The sequence below is a fragment of the Thalassophryne amazonica genome, chromosome 6 (assembly GCF_902500255.1).
Source record: "Thalassophryne amazonica chromosome 6, fThaAma1.1, whole genome shotgun sequence".
Taxonomy (NCBI): domain Eukaryota; kingdom Metazoa; phylum Chordata; class Actinopteri; order Batrachoidiformes; family Batrachoididae; genus Thalassophryne; species Thalassophryne amazonica.
In genome coordinates this window covers 48,256,573-48,278,699 of record NC_047108.1, presented here as the reverse complement: position 1 = coordinate 48,278,699, position 22,127 = coordinate 48,256,573, and the positions used below count along the sequence as shown (strand labels likewise).

Genomic DNA, 22,127 nt, shown 5'->3' with positions numbered 1-22,127 from the left:
TCTTTTGAACTTCCTCCCAGGCATTTATCTACACCTAGATACTCGTATAACAGAAAACATAAATCTTTCATTTTTAAAAACATTTTATTCAAACAACGTAACAAATTTATAAAATATGACAGTACCAGAACCAAATGAAAGTGGGATTCAAGGCTGATGCCTACTCACTAATTCTGTTAATCACATTATGCCAGGTATGATCTGCTCTAATTCACTTTGTAATACCACAAAAAGGCTAGTAATATAATACTAATAATATTACTGAAGGTAGGTACAAGGCTCCTCTATCCAAACAGTATACATGGAAGATAACCCAGTACAGGAAGAACAGTAATGGATTTTTATGTTATCAAATGTCCCCATTTCCTATTATTTCTCCAATTCCTAGCCAATCCATTTCTAAAACTGATTACACTCTGGTGTTTCCCCGCGCTCTGGAAGGCTGTTCCATGTATCCACCAATCTCACTGAGCAACAGTTTCCTCAAATTACAGACATGATTTTTTTTTTTTTTTTTTCCTTGCTGTGACCTCTTCTGTTGTTTTCTCAGAACTGTAACTCAGGAATATTTTCACTGCTAAAAACATTCAAATAAAACTTCAGATCAGTGTTAATTAAAGATTAAGTTGTTTAAAATATATATTTCTTGGTCCAAAAATGAACATAATTAAACAAAATATACAGTGCAACTGCATATGTAACTTTGAACGAAACTTTGAATCTAAAAGGGAAAATTTTCTGCATGATATAAACAAAAATTTGGAACAATGTGTACATATAAGTACTTTACCTCTGTAATGCTCACAAACTCAGTTGTGATGGATACAAGTAGATGCAGCAGTGATTGAATGTCCCTGACATTTCTATTAAATCCACAAAGTGCTTATACATTCTGAACCTATGAAGGCTGATATCCAACTGTTTGGCCACACTACTAGTGGTGCAGCTTAGCTAGAATTTCCATAAATATTGTTCATTTTGTGATAAAACATGGAATTTGGCACATATTCTAAATTAACTGTGTATTTTCAGATACAGAGCCATGCTGGAGCTAACCTCTAATGAGCTACAGGGGTCAATAAAAAAATTACACAGGGGTCAAAATTTAAAAATGTTCCAATCATATTGAAAACTATACCACATTATTTGTTTGATCATAATTATTCCAAAAAGGTATAGTTTGGACTATCTTTGACATCCATCCAGGCTCTCAAGAAGCTATATACAACCCCTGTCAAAAATGATGGAATCACTGGCTTCGGAGGATGTTCATTCAGTTGTTTAATTTTGTAGAAAAAAAAGCAGATCACAGACATGACACAAAACTAAAGTCATTTCAAATGGCAACTTTCTGGCTTTAAGAAACACTATAAGAAATCAGGGAAAAAAAATTGTGGCAGTCATTAATGGTTACTTTTTTAGACCAAGCAGAGGGAAAAAAAATATGGACTCAATCAATTCTGAGGAATAAATTATGGAATCACCCTGTAAATTTTCATGCCCAAAACTAACACCTGCATCAAATCAGATCTGCTTGTTAGTCTGCATCTAAAAAGGAGTGATCACACCTTGGAGAGCTGTTGCACCAAGTGGACTGACATGAATCATGGCTCCAACACAAGAGATGTCAATTGAAACAAAGGAGAGGATTATCAAACTCTTAAAAGAGGGTAAATCATCACGCAATGTTGCAAAAGATGTTGGTTGTTCACAGTCAGCTGTGTCTAAAATCTGGACCAAATACAAACAACATGGGAAGGTTGTTAAAGGCAAACATACTGGTAGACCAAGGAAGACATCAAAGCGTCAAGACAGAAAACTTAAAGCAATATGTCTCAAAAATTGAAAATGCACAGCAAAACAAATGAGGAACGAATGGGAGGAAACTGGAGTCGTCTGTGACCAAACTGTAAGAGACCGCCAAAAGGAAATGGGATTTACATACAGAAAAGCTAAACGAAAGCCATCATTAACACCTAAACAGAAAAAAACAAGGTTACAATGGGCTAAGGAAAAGCAATCGTGGACTGTGGATGACTGGATGAAAGTCATATTCAGTGATGAATCTCGAATCTGCATTGGGCAAGGTGATGATGCTGGAACTTTTGTTTGGTGCCGTTCCAATGAGATTTATGAAGATGACTGCCCGAAGAGAACATGTAAATTTCCACAGTCATTGATGATATGGGGCTGCATGTCAGGTAAAGGCACTGGGGAGATGGCTGTCATTACATCATCAATAAATGCACAAGTTTACCTTGATATTTTTGACACTTTTCTTATCCCATCAATTGAAAGGATGTTTGGGGATGATGAAATCATTTTTCAAGATAATAATGCATCTTGCCATAGAGCAAAAACTGTGAAAACATTCCTTGCAAAAAGACACATAGGGTCAATGTCATGGCCTGCAAATAGTCCAGATCTTAATCCAATTGAAAATCTTTGGTGGAAGTTGAAGAAAATGGTCCATGACAAGGCTCCAACCTGCAAAGCTGATCTGGCAACAGCAATCAGAGAAAGTTGGAGCCAGACTGATGAAGAGTACTGTTTGTCACTCATTAAGTCCATGCCTCAGAGACTGCAAGCTGTTATAAAAGCCAGAGGTGGTGCAACAAAATACTAGTGATGTGTTGGAGCGTTCTTTTGTTTTTCATGATTCCATATTTTTTTCCTCAGAATTGAGTGATTCCATATTTTTTTTCCCTCTGCTTGGTCTAAAAAAGTAACCGTTACTGACTGCCACAATTTTTTTTTCCTGATTTCTTATAGTGTTTCTTAAAGCCAGAAAGTTGCCATTTGAAATGACTTTAGTTTTGTGTCATGTCTGTGATCTGCTTTTTTTTTTTACAAAATTAAACAACTGAATGAACATCCTCCGAGGCCGGTGATTCCATAGTTTTTGCCAGGGGTTGTATATGTGTGTGTGTGTGTGTGTGTGTGTGTGTGTGTGTGTGTGTGTGTGTGTGTGTGTGTGTGTGTGTGTGTGTGTGTGTGTGTGTGTGTGTGTGTGTGTGTGTGTGTTCTGTTGCCCATTACCAATGTCCTGCACTGTTTCACTTTATCACTACCACACCTCTTGCACACTGTCTTAACAAAAATCTGCTGCGGCTACAAATACCGTTTGGTTTGCACTACTGCACTCTAGGAATATGAATCGTACAACAACTCACGATTCAATTTGATTCCGATTCTTGGGGTGCCGATTCGATTCAGAATCGATTTTCGATTCAAAGAGCTCTGAGAAATAGTTATATTACTTAAAAAATGTTTATGTTTAAGAAAATGCAGCTTTACAAGGTTAATCAAGTGATTCTAGATGTAAATTTACTTATCTGCTTTGCTCGTTCGGAGTTGACTGGCAGTTTAGCGAAGCGCTGGTCAGTAGTCAGCAGAGACCGCTGCTCCGCTCCTTTTAGCTCCGGGTGATGACGTAGCATGTGGGCTTGCGGATTTTAAGTGTTTCCGAAGTACTTAACTTTCATTTTGCAGATTTTGCACATTGCATAAGTCATGTCAAGCTCCTTCTTACGCAGCAAATAATAAAATCCAAAATGCGCCCAAACATTTGCCTTCAGCAAAGACAGAGCTGGCTGAATTAGCTCTTCATCCGCCATGCTAAGCTTCAGCTCACGAATGTTTGAAGCACGCCCGACCCCCCCGCACCTCGCGGAGACGCTGTAGTACGGAAGCCATTGCCTGACAAACAGTACACGCAGCGAGTAAGCAAGGAAATGTTTAATAAAATGCTTTTTAAAAATCGATTATTGGACATTTTGGATCGATTCAGAATCGTAATAAACAAGAATCACGATTCAGACGTGAATCGATTTTTTTCCGACACCCCTACTGCACTCTCACTTTTACTACTACGTGCAGAAGAGGTTACAATTTGCCAAAGAACACATCAACTGGCCTAAAGAGAAATGGAGGAATATTTTGTGGACTGATGAGATTAAAATTGTTTGTTTTGGGTCCAAGGGCTGCAGACAGTTTGTGAGATGACCCCCAAACTCTGAATTCAAGCCACAGTTCACAGTGAAGACACTGAAGCATGGTGGTGCAAGCATCATGATATGGGCATGTTTCTCCTAATATGGTGTTGGGCCTATATATCTCATACCAGGTATCATGGATCAGTTTGGATATGTCAAAATACTTGAAGAGGTCATGTTGCCTTATGCTGAAGAGGACATGCCCTTGAAATGGGTGTTTCAACAAGACAATGACCCCAAGCACACTAGAAAACGGGCAAAATCTTGGTTCCAAACCAACAAAATTAATGCCTCACAGATGTGAAGAAATCATGAAAAACTGTGGTTATACAACTAAATATTAGTTTAGTGATTCACAGGATTGCTAAAAAAGCAGTTTGAACTTAATAGTTTTGAGTTTGTAGCATCAACAGCAGATGCTACTATTATTGTGAACACCCCCTTTTCTACTTTTTTTTTTTTTTTTTTACTAATAGCCCAATTTCATAGCCTTTAGAGTGTGCATATCATGAATGCTTGGTCTTGTTGGATTTGTGAGAATCTACTGAATCTACTGGTACCTTGTTTCCCATGTAACAATAAGAAATATACTCAAAACCTGGATTAATCTTTTTAGTCACATAGCACTACTATTATTCTGAACACTACTGTACAGCGCCATGGTAACATATAGGAAAATTTATTTTTTATGGAAATGATTTAAGATAGTCAATGACATTTATTTTGATAGTGCAAAATATGCCACCGCAAGGTGCTATACGTGACTTTCCCGCAAACCACTTTAGCAACAGTAGTAAGGAAAAACTCTTTTTGGTTACAGGAAGAAAACTCAAGCAGAGCAGACTGTGAGTTTGACCATCTGCTGCAACCATACTAATGAATCCAAAAAAGCACAGTCATTACACGGTTGATAGAATATGTTTCAGTAAAACAGCCGTATACAGTCCAGTGTTCACAATGACGGCATAGTTAAAAAGATGAGATAAAGACTAGAGTCCTGGTCAGTGGTGGCACCGAGGGGGGCTTGGGGGGGCTTAAGCCTACCCAATAATAAGCCAAGCTCCCCCTCAGCCCCCCAATAATTCTGCCAATAATGTGAATAGCGACTGACATATTTGTGGATCTCAACTGCAGTTTTGCGCTGAGAATGTTTCAGTATTGCATAACTGAGCAAAGTGATGAATGTGTGTGTTCGGTGATCCACCAATGCTGAATCACCCTTCACAAACAGAATTTTCAGTTTTGCAAATAAACATTTATTTGTAAAAACCCACACACGTTACAAATCAGAAATTTGTGTTTGTGGATCACAAACCACGTGTACAAATCAAAGGATATTTGTAAATCACCCTCTGTGCATTTGCAAGTATTAATGAGACAAATTTAACTCCATACTCCAAAAATTTAGGTTTCCTAAATATTTATTACGGCCACTCTTAAAACTTAACGTATCTTTATTTATACCTATGTGCAAGTTTGCTGAACTTGCAATCATTCTAAATGATGTGTATGCATTGATACCACATTTTAGAGGGGCACAGGTGACTAAAACATATACCTTGGTATTTATAAAGCAATTTACTATATATTGTTCATTTCGACATTTTGTGGAGCCCCTCCAACTTTTACCTCAGCCCCCCCCCCCCCCCCCCCCCCCAACAAAAATTTCCTGGCGCCGCCACTGGTCCTAGTGAAAAATGTTGATTATTGTAAGCCCTTGTCTTTTTTTTTTTTTTTTTTTGTCTTTTGCTTCACCTGATACTTTGATGCGTGGCATTGCTGTGCTCTCAACAGTTATGAGTTATTTTACCTATCATACAGCATACATTTTTACTAAGAGACAAAGGATCATCCTTTATGTATCAAAAATTTATGCGGCTTTTTATTGTCTTTTGCAAAAAAAACCCCAAAAACCTTAAAACTTATGCGAAGCAGTGAATTGAAAGTGGGGTATCTTATCGCCATCTGCAGGACATTTCCGGAACAGCGTTTTTTTTTTTTTTTAGTAAAACCGGCGGGAGCTCAGGTGGAAACGTAAATATCATTCGCGGCTTATTCCAAACGCTGTCTTTAAAATGCACTGTATCTTTCTTTATTTTCTGTGCAAATCAGTTGCGCGGTTTTTAACTTCCGTCTGCGCTGGAGTGGCCGTCGACAGCTGAGAGTCACGTGGCAGCGTGACGTGTCGCAGGCATGGCGGCGCTGAGTTAGCACCGCTGATAGCCTCTCTGTCGGTAGCCTTGTTTGTATCCTGTCTGTATTCGTAGGGCCAGGCCGCAAAATGACGGCCTGAGGGAACAGCGCTGATTCAAGCGAGAGATGTACCAACAGTACCAGCAGCAGTCAAAGACAGAAAGCAGCAAAACCAAGAGCATGTTTCTGTCTCGGGCGCTGGAGAAGATTTGTCGGATAAGGAGGGTGAAGAGGAGCCAGCACAGCCAACTGCGCAAAGCCTGTCAGATAGCGCTCGGTAGGAGGCTTCCACTTGTTGTTTTTCCTTTGGGGTTCTCGATTGTAAATGTTTTGTTGTTTTTTTTTAATATACTGGAGTTGCCCGTTTAGCTCCCTGCTAGCGTTAGCTTAGCTCCTCCTCTGATGTCCACGGACGTTTACTCGTCTTTCGTGTAATGTCATGATTTTCACCTTTACTGAGCCATATTTTTAACTTCATGACCAGATTTTTGACGTTCCACCATAGCTGTCACCGTCCGTAAACACAGTAAGTGTGTGTGGTGAGGTTAGCTAGCTAAACAGACCAATCCCCATGTTGTACGTAGCACTGTCACCCAGTCCTGGTGCAGGATCCTCTGACGTCCACTCAGTGCAGCGCACATCTGTCTCTGCGCATCCGGCGCGCTCTGATCCATTAGTATTCGGACACTGAAACGATTTCTGCATTTTTGCCTCTGATTGCTTGTTTTAATGCAAATAAACCCTTTGATAACCTGTTTTCTTTGGACAAGTCAGCTAATGAATACAGGAAAATGCACAAGTCGCTAAATATGTCAAACTTCATTTACACACAAACAGTATGACAAATCTTTCTGGAGTAGATGGTTCTTTAAAAAAAGACGAGTGACACCAAGACTGGCTGTGATTGGATAAATTGTGCCTTGTGCAAGTTTTGTATGTTGCATCACCAGTTATACAACTTTATGAGGGAGTGGAACAAAGAAAGTTTTTGAATGAAAACTGGTCAGTTGTCAGCTTGAGTCTCCCATGTACCTTCTGGAAAAGTGTAAAATAACCACGCCTTCTTTTCAGTTTATTTATTTAAAAAGAAAATCCTTCTCTGTGCCATACAACCATCAAGCTGTGACTAATGCAACGGACAAAACTTGCATTATGTAGTTTCTCCAGCCACAGCCACAAAAGCTTGTAACTGCTTCAGAGTTTAAACCCCTTTCACACCGGGCCAATGTAGAGTTGCGTAATGCGGCGTAACAACTGCGTTGAGCTTATGCAGGCCTCCATGGCAATACGCTGAGGGACGCAAAGGGGTCCGCGAAATGGACACAAAAAATTAAACATTTAATTTTTTTAATTTGTTTTTCGTGGACATTCAGCATAGAGCACTGCCTCCAGTGCTCCACGCAAGTCTATGCAACGCTCCGCTACTGTATGCTAGTCTATGTAACACTGCGCCACTGTTCACCAAGCCTTCACAATTGTACGCTACCCTACGTCAGTCCGGCAAAAAAATACTTGAGGTTTTTTAGCAGCACATACCTGCATTGCTAGATTTTATTCATTCCGCTGGACTCTGCTGAACTTTGCAGGCAATGAAGTTTCAAAACCACAGAAGAAGGGGTGGGCCAAAGGACCCCCCCCCCACGCAACATATGCAGCCATTCCTGTATAAAAGATACGCAGCACAATGCTACTCTGTGCAGGCCTGAAGTGAAAGGGGCTTTAAAGTTCTCTCGGTGTCCAGGTGGCTTCCCTCACTGTTGTGTGTTCTTGCAGAGTTTTTCAGTTATTGAGAACACCCCACTGAAAAAAAAACACAAACAGCCTACCTAGAGTACCATGCAGTACTGTTTGTATTTCATGACTGATGTAAATGAAGTCCAAGATATATTCAGTGACTTGGAAATGCACATGTATCATCCCCTTTTTGTCTAAAGAAAACTGTAAAAATGATGGGTTGTATTAAAATAGTTATACTATGAAAATGGAGGCTGTGTGTGTTAATAAAGCTGTAGTTCCTAAATGGTTAAAGTTGTTTGTTAATATCCTTGAATTAAAGTTGAAAGACTACATTGTGAGTGCATAATTATACTCCATTTTGGTGGTGTAGAGATGCAAAATTACAGAAATTGTCACTGTCCACTTGTCTACCTACTTATGGACCTGACTGTGTTGCTTTTGTGCATGTGGGTGAAACTGAGCAGAAACCAGTAAGACATATAACAGCTTATTCTTTGAGATACAAGCTCTTGTTCTCGGATCGGGGCTGGTACAGTTTCTTAGATAGATAGATAGATACTTTATTCACCATAAAAACAAAAATCAGTATAAAATCAAGGGGTGTATTGACATGTAACTCCCCCACCCACATAAATTGAACTTTCTTAAAGCATTCTTAAATGAAATAGCATTATTACAATTCACAATATTTCTGTCTAATGAGTTCCAGATTTTTACAATCCTATTAGCCCAAAAATGTTTATGAACATCAGTTCTACTATAAAATGGAACAAATTGTGTTCATGACCTCTGCTACTTCTGTAAGGTTTTATACAATTGTTGCTGTTTAGTGTAATGAGACCATTCAGCACTACTTCTGTCCTGAGGTGATCAGGGTAACCTTGGTAATGTTTGCATAGGAAATGATCATCCGAGTTCAGTTACTGCTCATGTCTGTTATAGGACACACACATCCTGTTGGATTACAGGATTGATCATGATGAAATTCAGGTCATTGTGAGTTAGGCAAACAGGTCAGTGTGTTCTTTGAGCTGTTTTATCTCCTGTCTCCGTGCCTGCTAGTGACACTCATTATTTATGATGCAACACTCCCTGTATCTTTGTTTGATATGAAATGCAGTCTATGTGACAGTTGTTCTTGTTGTAAGTAAAATTGTAAATCTTATGTTCTATATAGTCAAAGAAAACTCCAGTAGTTCCTCACTTATGCCCATGAAAAGATGGTATTGCACAGATCCCTTTTTGGTCCAATTCCTGTAGACCAGGGGTTTTCAAAGTGTGGGAGAGTCAGCCCCCCTCAGAGAACAAATAAATACCTGCACCCCCCCCCCCCCCCCAACTGACACACATACACACCATTTCAACATCTTCATGTTTTTTTTGTTTTGTTTTTAATCTTTTACACGTTAAACACATTTTATTGCTCGTGTGGTATGTGGTATGAGAGCCCAGGTTGCTCTGACAGTGGCCTTCAGCTCTTCTGCATTGTTAGTTCAGCAGTTAAGGGATAGAATCGTACACTTTTTTACAAAAGCGCCAAACTTTGTCCAGGGATTCTTTAGGTTATATTAAGTCATGTCAAAGCGGGAGACATTTGATTTTAGCCCTGTATGCTGCTTTTTTTAAAAAGGGTGTTTGCATGGTTATACAAGTAATAGAGTGTATATTTTGCTATTCATATGACAATACGATCATATGGTTATTATGTAGTGGGCCAGTGATCAAGATCGGACATTGTTAAGCTGTAGAGAATGGCTACTGCAACCAGTTCTTTCGCCAGTACTTCCTAGTCCTTCTGGTTGGGGCTGGGTGCAAGATGAGGATGGCTGGAAGCCACATTGGACTGATAAGCCAGAGGCATCAAAGCATTGCAAAGAACTGATCTGATGTTCCTGTAAAAAAAAAAACAAACAAAAAAAAACAATGCAAGAAACCATGCAAATGCACAACAATGAGCCTCTCTTCCACAGAACTATGTGTATGTCGGGGTGCATGCTACCAGGAATGAAAGATGGGCATGTCTAGTTTCTTTATACTAGTTATGTATTTTGATATGGTTTTGGAGTTAACCATAATGAGAAATGTTTAAATGTTTACTCTTTCTAGTAGTGTGCTACAGTTTTTGTGTTACTGGATTTGAACATAAATAGTCATGCAGAATCTAAGTTATAGAAGTAACTGTTATAGAACTACAGTGTTCTTACATTGTAACAATTTACCGTTATTTTTTAAGAGTGTAAACTATGTTTAAGTGCATTTGTAGCATACTTTCTTTTTCTATGCATGTAAACAGCTTTCAGTCACTTTAAGTAAATTAAATATAGAGTCATGATTTTATGTTATGGAAGATATAGCATAAGGTAAACTGAGTGTTTTAAATTGTAAACTAAATGGTTATGGCCATAAAAACAAAATTGATTTCTTGTAATTATTAAAAAAGCATTTCTTTCCGTTCAAACACTGTTGTTATTTTAGGGTGTAAATATGTTAGAGTGCATGAGTAGCATCTTTCCTTTGCCCTATGCTCGCAAACAGCTATATTGCATAGGTATATTGATATTCACAATGAGTTAGACAATATTTAGTCACTTTCCCTAGATTAACGCTTTTTCTAAGAGTGTAAGCACACTGAAGTACATTCGAAGCATCCCTACTTAGCCTTAATACATTTTTCATAACCTTCAAGTTTATATTATGAACTTAAAAAGACATTTGGATAGGAGTTTGTCATGAATTATATGCTGTAGAAGGCTGAAAATGGTTATTCTCTTAAACCCAAGTTTTTAGAGTGTAGACGTTTATGGATTCAATGTCTCCCGATCTTATATACTTCAGGACACTATAAAGTACCTCTAACGTTTTGGTGCTTTTGTATAAAAGTGCATGATTCCCCTAAAATTTGTCCCTTAGCTGCCGGACTATGTTGGGTCTGGCGTGTTGCATCTTCCTCTTCACAATACCTTTGGATCATTCAGCGGCAGTCCAGTCCTTTTTGTCTTTAGCCCAGGCAAGATGTCAAGTCAGCAGACTTCTCCATGATTGTGTAGCCTACAGAACTAGACTGAGAGACCAGTTAAAGGCCTTTGCAGGTGTTTTGAGTTAATTAGCTGATTAGTGTCACCAGGTGTCTTCAATATTCAACCTTTTCACAATATTCTAATTTTCTGATACTAAATTTAGTATTTTCATTAGTTGTCAGTTCTAATCATCAAAATTAAAAGAAATAAACGTTTGAAACATATCAGTCTGTGTATAATGAATGAATATACAAGTTTCACTTTTTGAATGGAATTACTGAAATAAATCAACTTTTTCATGATATTCTAATTATATGACCAGCACCTCTGTGTGTGTGTGTATGTGTGTGTATATATATATATATATATATATATATATATATATATATACACACACACACACAGGGCAGAGTAGCTACCTAAACTCTGTGAGTGAGATAGATTATCTCGTCAGTAGTTTTATATCCTCATTGAGCACAACTTTGGATGCTGTAGCTCCTCTGAAAAAGAGAGCCTTAAATCAGAAGTGCCTGACTCCGTGGTATAACTCACAAACTCGCAGCTTAAAGCAGATAACCCGTAAGTTGGAGAGGAAATGGCATCTCACTAATTTAGAAAATCTTCACTTAGCCTGGAAAAAGAGTCTGTTGCTCTATAAAAAAGCCCTCCGTAAAGCTAGGACATCTTACTACTCATCACTAATTGAAGAAAATAACAACCCCAGGTTTCTTTTCAGCACTGTAGCCAGGCTGACAAAGAGTCAGAGCTCTATTGAGCCGAGTATTCCTTTAACTTTAACTAGTAATGACTTCATGACTTTCTTTGCTAATAAAATTTTAACTATTAGAGAAAAAAATTACTCATAACCATCCCAAAGACATATCGTTGTCTTTGGCTGCTTTCAGTGATGCCGGTATTTGGTTAGACTCTTTCTCTCCGATTGTTCTGTCTGAGTTATTTTCATTAGTTACTTCCTCCAAACCATCAACATGTCTATTAGACCCCATTCCTACCAGGCTGCTCAAGGAAGCCCTACCATTAATTAATACTTCGATCTTAAATATGATCAATCTATCTTTATTAGTTGGCTATGTACCACAGGCTTTTAAGGTGGCAGTAATTAAACCATTACTTAAAAAGCCATCACTTGACCCAGCTATCTTAGCTAATTATAGGCCAATCTCCAACCTTCCTTTTCTCTCAAAAAGTCTTGAAAGGGTAGTTGTAAAACAGCTAACTGATCATCTGCAGAGGAATGATCTATTTGAAGAGTTTCAGTCAGGTTTCAGAATTCATCATAGTACAGAAACAGCATTAGTGAAGGTTACAAATGATCTTCTTATGGCCTCAGACAGTGGGCTCTCTGTACTTGTTTTGTTAGACCTCAGTGCTACTTTTAATACTGTTGACCATAAAATTTTATTACAGAGATTAGAGCATGCCATAGGTACTAAAGGCACTGCGCTGCAGTGGTTTGAATCATATTTATCTAATAGATTACAATTTGTTCATGTAAATGGGGAATCTTCTTCACAGACTAAGGTTAATTATGGAGTTCCACAAGGTTCTGTGCTAAGACCAATTTTATTCACTTTATACATGCTTCCCTTAGGCAGTATTATTAGACAGCATTGCTTAAATTTTCATTGTTACGCAGATGATACCCAGCTTTATCTATCCATGAAGCCAGAGGACACACACCAATTAGCTAAACTGCAGGATTGTCTTACAGACATAAAGACATGGATGACCTCTAATTTCCTGCTTTTAAACTCAGATAAAACTGAAGTTATTGTACTTGGCCCCACAAATCTTAGAAACATGGTGTCTAACCAGATCCTTACTCTGGATGGCATTACCCTGACCTCTAGCAATACTGTGAGAAATCTTGGAGTCATTTTTGATCAGGATATGTCATTCAGTGCGCATATTAAACAAATATGTAGGACTGCTTTTTTGCATTTGCGCAATATCTCTAAAATTAGAAAGGTCTTGTCTCAGAGTGATGCTGAAAAACTAATTCATGCATTTATTTCCTCTAGGCTGGACTATTGTAATTCATTATTATCAGGTTGTCCTAAAAGTTCCCTGAAAAGCCTTCAGTTAATTCAAAATGCTGCAGCTAGAGTACTGACAGGGACTAGAAGGAGAGAGCATATCTCACCCCTATTGGCCTCTCTTCATTGGCTTCCTGTTAATTCTAGAATAGAATTTAAAATTCTTCTTCTTACTTATAAGGTTTTGAATAATCAGGTCCCATCTTATCTTAGGGACCTCATAGTACCATATCACCCCAATAGAGCGCTTCGCTCTCAGACTGCAGGCTTACTTGTAGTTCCTAGGGTTTGTAAGAGTAGAATGGGAGGCAGAGCCTTCAGTTTTCAGGCTCCTCTCCTCTGGAACCAGCTCCCAATTCAGATCAGGGAGACAGACACCCTCTCTGCTTTTAAGATTAGGCTTAAAACTTTCCTTTTTGCTAAAGCTTATAGTTAGGGCTGGATCAGGTGACCCTGAACCATCCCTTAGTTATGCTGCTATAGACTTAGACTGCTGGGGGGTTCCCATGATGCACTGAGTGTTTCTTTCTCTTTTTGCTCTGTATGCACCACTTTGCATTTAATCATTAATGATTGATCTCTGCTCCCCTCCACAGCATGTCTTTTTCCTGGTTCTCTCCCCTCAGCCCCAACCAGTCCCAGCAGAAGACTGCCCCTCCCTGAGCCTGGTTCTGCTGGAGGTTTCTTCCTGTTAAAAGGGAGTTTTTCCTTCCCACTGTCGCCAAGTGCTTGCTCACAGGGGGTCGTTTTGACCGTTGGGGTTTTTCCGTAATTATTGTATGGCTTTGCCTTACAATATAAAGCGCCTTGGGGCAACTGTTTGTTGTGATTTGGCGCTATATAAATAAAATTGATTTTATATATATATATATATATATATATATATATAGGGTGTCTCAAAAATGTACCCAAAAGTACTCTGAAATATGAATACCAGGAAATGGTTTTACTGGAAAGTAATGATGTTTTTCTCATTTCAAGAACCCCAGAGTTTGTTCTGCAAGACAATAAAGTCCAGGAAAAATGCTGCAGTTGACCCTAATTTAGAGAAAAAAAATCGTCAAGTTCTGTGCAATGCATCCTAAGGGCTGACTTGCATCTCTTTCCATGCAAAATTCAGTCTAATAGTGAACTAACTCCCCAGCAAATGGCAAGAGACTTGAATTTGCTATGTGGTTTTCCAGAAAACTGGAGACGGATGATTTGTTTCATAGAAAACTTCAGATGAGGAGGTTACATTGATCACGTGGTGTAAAAGATAAAGGGTTAAAACATCAAAGAGGAAAGACTGAACTAAAAACTGTGCATTGGGGAGAAAACTTGCATGCTTCGGCCACAGGGTCAAGCAGAAAATCTCTGATAATATTGATTGGTTTTTCTGTGCTTTTGGGTACATTTTTTAAGACACCGTGTGTGTGTGTGTGTGTGTGGTGTGTGTGTGTGTGTGTGTGTGTGTGTGTGTGTGTGTGTGTGTGTGTGTGTGTGTGTGTATATATATATACACTCAACAAAAATATAAACGCAACACTTTTGGTTTTGCTCCCATTTTGTATGAGATGAACTCAAAGATCTAAAACTTTTTCCAAATACACAATATCACCATTTCCCTCAAATATTGTTCACAAACCAGTCTAAATCTGTGATAGTGAGCACTTCTCCTTTGCTGAGATAATCCATCCCACCTCACAGGTGTGCCATATCAAGATGCTGATTAGACACCATGATTAGTGCACAGGTGTGCCTTAGACTGTCCACAGTAAAAGGCCACTCTGAAAGGTGCAGTTTTATCACACAACACAATGCCACAGATGTCGCAAGATTTGAGGGAGCGTGCAATTGGCATGCTGACAGCAGGAATGTCAACCAGAGCTATTGCTCATGTATTGAATGTTCATTTCTCTACCATAAGCCGTCTCCAAAGGCGTTTCAGAGAATTTGGCAGTACATCCAACCAGCCTCACAACCGCAGACCACGTGTAACCACACCAGCCCAGGACCTCCACATCCAGCATGTTCACCTCCAAGATCGTCTGAGACCAGCCACTCGGACAGCTGCTGAAACAATTGGTTTGCATAACCAAAGAATTTCTGCACAAACTGTCAGAAACCGTCTCAGGGAAGCTCATCTGCATGCTCGTCGTCCTCATCTGGGTCTCGACCTGACTCCAGTTCATCGTCGTAACCGACTTGAGTGGGCAAATGCTCACATTCGCTGGCGTTTGGCACGTTGGAGAGGTGTTCTCTTCACGGATGAATCCCGGTTCACACTGTTCAGGGCAGATGGCAGACAGCGTGTGTGGCGTCGTGTGGGTGAGCGGTTTTCTGATGTCAATGTTGTGGATCGAGTGGCCCATGGTGGCGGTGGGGTTATGGTATGGGCAGGTGTCTGTTATGGATGAAGAACACAGGTGCATTTTATTGATGGCATTTTGAATGCACAGAGAAACCGTGACGAGATCCTGAGGCCCATTGTTGTGCCATACATCCAAGAACATCAGCTCATGTTGCAGCAGGATAATGCACGGCCCCATGTTGCAAGGATCTGTACACAATTCTTGGAAGCTGAAAATGTCCCAGTTCTTGCATGGCCGGCATAATCACCGGACATGTCACCCACTGAGCATGTTTGGGATGCTCTGGACCGGCGTATACGACAGCGTGTACCAGTTCCTGCCAATATCCAGCAACTTCGCACAGCCATTGAAGAGGAGTGGACCAACATTCCACAGGCCACAATTGACAACCTGATCAACTCTATGCGAAGGAGATGTGTTGCACTGCATGAGGCAAATGGTGGTCACACCAGATACTGACTGGTATCCCCCCCCCCCCAATAAAACAAAACTGCACCTTACAGAGTGGCCTTTTATTGTGGGCAGTCTAAGGCACACCTGTGCACTAATCATGGTGTCTAATCAGCATCTTGATATGGCACACCTGTGAGGTGGGATGGATTATCTCAGCAAAGGAGAAGTGCTCACTATCACAGATTTAGACTGGTTTGTGAACAATATTTGAGGGAAATGGTGATATTGTGTATGTGGAAAAAGTTTTAGATCTTTGAGTTCATCTCATACAAAATGGGAGCAAAACCAAAAGTGTTGCGTTTATATTTTTGTTGAGTGTATATATATATATATATATATATATATATATACATACACCCTGGCAAAAATTATGGAATCACCGGCCTCGGAAGATGTTCATTCAGTTGTTTAATTTTGTAGAAAAAAAGCAGATCACAGACATGACACAAAACTAAAGTCATTTCAAATGGCAACTTTCTGGCTTTAAGAAACTCTATAAGAAATCAAGAAAGAAAATTGTGGCAGTCAGTAACAGTTACTTTTTTAGACCAAGCAGAGGGGAAAAAATATGGAATCACTCAATTCTGAGGAAAAAATTATGGAATCGTGAAAAACAAAAGAACGCTCCAACACATCACTAGTATTTTGTTGCACCACCTCTGGCTTTTATAATAGCTTACAGTGTCTGAGGCATGGACTTAATGAGTGACAAACAGTACTCTTCATCAATCTGGCTCCAACTTTCTCTGATTGCTGTTGCCAGATCAGCTTTGCAGGTTGGAGCCTTGTCATGGACCATTTTCTTCAACCAAAGATTTTCAATTGGATTAAGATCCGGACTATTTGCAGGCCATGACATTGACCCTGTGTGTCTTTTTGCAAGGAATGTTTTCACAGTTTTTGCTCTATGGCAAGATGCATTATCATCTTGAAAAATGATTTCATCATCCCCAAACATCCTTTCAATTGATGGAATAAGAAAAGTGTCCAAAATATCAATGTAAACTTGTGCATTTATTGATGATGTAATGACAGCCATCTCCCCAGTGCCTTTACCTGACATGCAGCCCCATATCATCAATGACTGTGGAAATTTACATGTTCTCTTCGGGCAGTCATCTTTATAAATCTCATTGGAACGGCACCAAACAAAAGTTCCAGCATCATCACCTTGCCCAATGCAGATTCAAGATTCATCACTGAATATGACTTTCATCCAGTCATCCACAGTCCACGATTGCTTTTCCTTAGCCCATTGTAACCTTGTTTTTTTCTGTTTAGGTGTTAATGATGGCTTTCGTTTAGCTTTTCTGTATGTAAATCCCATTTCCTTTTGGCGGTTTATTACAGTTCTGTCACAGACGTTGACTCCAGTTTCCTCCCATTCGTTCCTCATTTGTTGTGCATTTTCGATTTTTGAGACATATTGCTTTAAGTTTTCTGTCTTGACTGTGAACAACCAACATCTTTTGCAACATTGCGTGATGATTTACCCTCTTTTAAGAGTTTGATAATCCTCTCCTTTGTTTCAATTGACATCTCTCGTGTTGGAGCCATGATTCATGTCAGTCCACTTGGTGCAACAGCTCTCCAAGGTGTGATCACTCCTTTTTAGATGCAGACTAATGAGCAGATCTGATTTGATGCAGGTGTTAGTTTTAGGGATGAAAATTTACAGGGTGATTCCATAATTTATTCCTCAGAATTGAATGAGTCCATATTTTTTTCCCCTCTGTTTGGTCTAAAAAAGTAACTGTTACTGACTGCCACAATTTTTTTTCCTGATTTCTTATAGTGTTTCTTAAAGCCAAAAGGTTACCATTTGAAATGACTTTAGTTTTGTGTCATGTCTGTGATCTGCTTTTTTTCTACAAAATTAAACAACTGAATGAACATCCTCCGAGGCCGGTGATTCCATAATTTTTGCCAGGGGTTGTATTACACACACACACGAGTCTGCTAACTCAAATGTCAGAAAACAAGGCAGTCTTTTTAAAGTCAGGTTTGTGATAGTGTGACCCTGGATCTGGAGTTGAATGGTCTCAGATTAAACATTATGGTGAACTGAATGATTCAAAGGTTAGGCTTGATAACAATGATTTTTTTTTTTTTTGTCTTTGTAGAAGAAATCAAGTCTGAGCTTGAGAAGCAGAAGTAAGTAAAACAAAACACTTTACTCTAAACAAACACACAACAGTAAATTATTATTATCTTTGTTGTTGCCATCCCTTTCTTATGATTTAAATCCAAACGTATCTTGGAGTGTTGTGTAGTAAACCCCAGCTGCTCACTGTGATGTAAGACTGTTATCTGCTTTTGTAACTGCATCTTATCAGCCACACTTCAATTACCCTTCAGGTAATGTGCGTTAATGCTGTAGGACAGCTTTCAGGAAAATAGTAATCAACTTTACTTTTTTAAGATTTTCTACCCTGTAACATTTTGCACCCCAGAATATTAATGTGACTTGTATTTTCACTAAATACTTTGTTGCGCTTATGATGCAGTTTGGTGGTGACTCGAGCTCCACGTCTCACTGGCTGTTGCTTTCCTCCTTGCAGAGATGGTACAGTCGTCCCGCCCAGAGTGAACTACATTGAGGCAGACAAATATGTGTTGCCCTTTGAGCTGGCCTGTCAGTCAAAGTCACCGCGAATAGCGAGCATCTCGTTGGACTGTTTGCAGGTGAATATTTGCAACACTCAGTCACACAGGCTTGTGCACATGAGTTTGAATCAACCAAAGCATTCTTATTTTAATTACCTTTTATTGTTTTAGTCCTTATTGGGTTTTTTAACTTATAGGTTAACAAGTGAATCCTCATCGTATCTGTTTCATGTCTCTCGTGTTGGGTAACAGTGACGCTGCGTTCCACACGAACACACACCAGTCTTTCATGCCTCACAGTCCTGTTTTTGCACCCCTGATTTTTATAATATGCAGGGGTGGTGGAAAAGTGGTTAGCGCTCTTGGTGTCAGTGCTGAAGGTTCCCAGTTCAAACCCCACCCCTGCCACATTTCTCCATGTAATGTCAGGAAGGGCATCTGGCATAGAAATTGTGCCAAATCAACATGCATATCTGCTTGAGTGAAAACACGGGAGCAGCTTAAGGGACTTGCTTACATAATTTGGAATATATTCAAAAATAAATGCAAAAGAACTGACTCGTATGATAAAATTATTGAATAAATTGTTCAAAGTTTTTTTTGTGTGTGTGTGTGTGTGTGTGTGTGTGTGTGTGTGTGTGTGTGTGTGTGTATATATATATATATATATATCTATCTATATATATATATATATATATATATATATATATATATATATATATAGATAGATATAGATAGATATACGAGGTCTGTTAGAAAAGTATCCGACCTTTTTATTTTTTTTCAAAAACCTGATGGATTTGAATCACGTGTGCTTGCATGAGCCAACCTTGAACCTTTGGGTGCATGCGTGATTTTTTTCACGCCTGTCGGTTGTGTCATTTGCTTGTAAGCAGCCTTTGAGTGAGGATGGGTGGAGACTCTCTTCGTTTTTTCTTTGCAAGGAAATGGCGGAACGACTGGAGCAGCGTGACTGCATCAAATTTTGCCACAAACTGGGCGACAGCCAGGTGGAAACCATTCGGATTATTCAGATGGCTTTCGGTGCCGATCCTCTGGGCATCACACAGATTGAGGAGCGGTACAATCGGTTTAAAGACGTCCGCACAACGGTGGAGGGCGCGCCGCGCTCCGATCGGCATCAACACGCTGAAACAACCGGATCATTTCCAAAATGAACGCTGTGGTGATGTGGGACCGTTGTGTGACCGTCGTGGGTGATTGTGATGAAGTCTCACAGTACATGTTGTAACATGCCGAGCTCTTCCACAATTTCTCGGATAGTCACACGACTGAAAAGCCACCGAAAGCCGTCTGAATCTTCCGAATGGTTGACGAGCTGGGCATGTTACAACATGTCCTGTGAGACTTCATCACGGAGGTGCTGTTGCTGCGCCATCAGCTTCGTGCCGATGAATTTCGCTGCCACTCTTTTCATGGCAAAATCTTCTGTCACAGTGGAATGTGCCGAAAAAGTGCTGATGTCCACCTCTTCCACAGTTTCTTGGATAATCACACGACGCTCCCACATCACCACAGCGTTCATTTTGGAAATGATCCGGTTGTTTCAGCGTGTTGATTCCGATCGGAGCGCGGCGCGCCCTCCACCGTTGTGCGGACGTCTTTAAACCGGTTGTACCGCTCCTTAATCTGTGTGATGCCCAGAGGATCATCACCGAAAGCCATCTGAATAATCCAAATGGTTTCCACCTGGCTATTGCCCGGTTTGTGGCAAAATTTGATGCAGTCGCGATGCTCCAGTCGTTCCGCCATTTCCTTTCAGAGAAAAAATGACGAGAGTCTACACCCATCCTCACACAAAGGCTGCTTACAAGCAATTGACGCATCCGACAGGCATGAAAAAAATCACACATGCGCACGAAGGTTCAAGGTTGGCTGATGCAAGCACACGTGATTCAAATCCATCAGGTTTTTGAAAAAAATAAAAAGGTCGGATACTTTTCTAACAGACCTCGTATGGGTGTGTGTGTGTGTGTATGTGTGTGTGTGTGTGTGTGTGTACGCACGCCAACATAAATCTGATTACCTTAGATACAAACCACAAGACGATGATGGACATGATTCAACTCCAGTTTGATTGAGGGGTGGGGGGGGAATACTTGCACTGCACTCATACTGCCACTCTCACATGTTTGATGTCTCTCCATGATAGAAACTGATCGCGTATGGCCACATCACAGGAAAAGCTCCAGACAGCAGAACCCCGGGAAAGAGGCTGATTGACCGGCTGGTGGAAACGGTCTGTAACTGTTTCCAGGGTCCTCAGACTGATGAGGGAGTCCAGCTACAGATCATCAAGGTACACCAGTTCCTCCCCAGGACATCTGCTGCCCTTCTGATCTTCAAGCATTTGTTGTTGCTTTGTTTATCAAGACCAATAGGGCAGCACAGTCTTGTTTGAACCCTGCGTGATATCGTGGAATTTGACCACTTATGGGGACAGCTGCTCTGGTGTACTGTTTTGTTTTCGGCTGCAATCACCGAAACAGTCGCGAAAACTGCAGGTTTTTCTTCAGTTCCCAGTGGAGAAGGGAAGACGAGGCGAATGGGAGAGGTTGTATCGGTAAGTGTTTGCCTACACAGCTAACCAGAGTAACTGTGTTCTTTCGCCTGCAAAGCTGCTTTGACACGTTTGAGCTCTGGGTCAAGAACAAACCGCAACACATGGCCACTTTCTACCTCATTGTCACTTTTTCTTTGTATTTTCACTTTGCTTGCCTACAATTTGCACAAAATCTCAGAGAAAATGCTATGTTTCTGTCCCCGGAAGTAGAGAAATAACATCATATGTGTCATATTTTAACCCTTTAGCTCCCGCCCTCAAACGAGACTGTGGTGCCCAATTTACAGTATGTTAGTACTGATGCACTTTACCTGCTTATATTTGACAGCAGTGGTTAAATCTGTATGTAAAGCAGCAGTGACTTAAAAAAGTTAATTTTATTTCCAGCTTTAGTCATCTTGAAACGTTAGCAATCTAGCCTCTGAGTGTTCAACTCAACTTTTGACTGTCACGCGACTTAATGCAACTTTTGTCTGTTGCATATGCATATATACAGCTTCATGGTGGAACAGAACAGAGAAGGATGTTTTTCTTTGTTTTATTTTTTTAAATCATATGTTACAGTTTCAATTTGCAAGAAAGTTCATGCAAAACTCAAGCCTCGATTTGATCTGTTTTCTTCTATGAAAATCCTTCTGTGTTCCATCACAGAGCTGTTACTGGTGGCACAAGACACAGAACTTTCACTGTGCGGTTTCTCTCCCAAAACCACAGAAGTCTTTAGCTTTTTCAGAGTTGTTATGGGTGTCTTGGTGGTTTCTCTGACTCAGTTTTTGAGAAATGCCTTCTCCAGGCGGATTTACCATACAGTACCGTACTCTGTATTTCTTAATGGTTGATGTAAGTGAAGTCCAACACATAGTCAGTGAATGTGAAATGTTTATGTATTCATCTACTAACTTGTCTAAACTGGCTGTAAAAGTGATGTATTTGTTATATGAACACAATCACATACTCTGGTGTGCCATTGGCTTTGATATTTTTAGAACTGTGTAAAAGCTCTACAGGTCAAAACTTGTTCACAGTACTGTAAACATCTAGCTAACATTATTTCTTCAGCCATTTATCATGAAAATATTTCCAAAAGTATGTTGGGATTTATGGATTGCTATTTTGAGAGTATAGTTGCT

The 22,127-nt window shown here is 39.9% G+C and overlaps 1 protein-coding gene across 1 annotated transcript in view; it reads left to right on the top strand.

The window, feature by feature from the left end:
* Positions 1-6,164: 6,164 nt before the first annotated feature.
* Positions 6,165-22,127, top strand: part of arfgef2 (ADP-ribosylation factor guanine nucleotide-exchange factor 2 (brefeldin A-inhibited)) — a 130,349-nt gene continuing 114,386 nt past the window's right edge. Inside the window, 4 exon segments of the mRNA XM_034172132.1 lie at positions 6,165-6,465; positions 17,930-17,960; positions 18,368-18,491; positions 20,587-20,733. Of these exon segments, the coding sequence (XP_034028023.1) occupies positions 6,315-6,465; positions 17,930-17,960; positions 18,368-18,491; positions 20,587-20,733 (453 nt within the window). The 5' untranslated portion in view covers positions 6,165-6,314.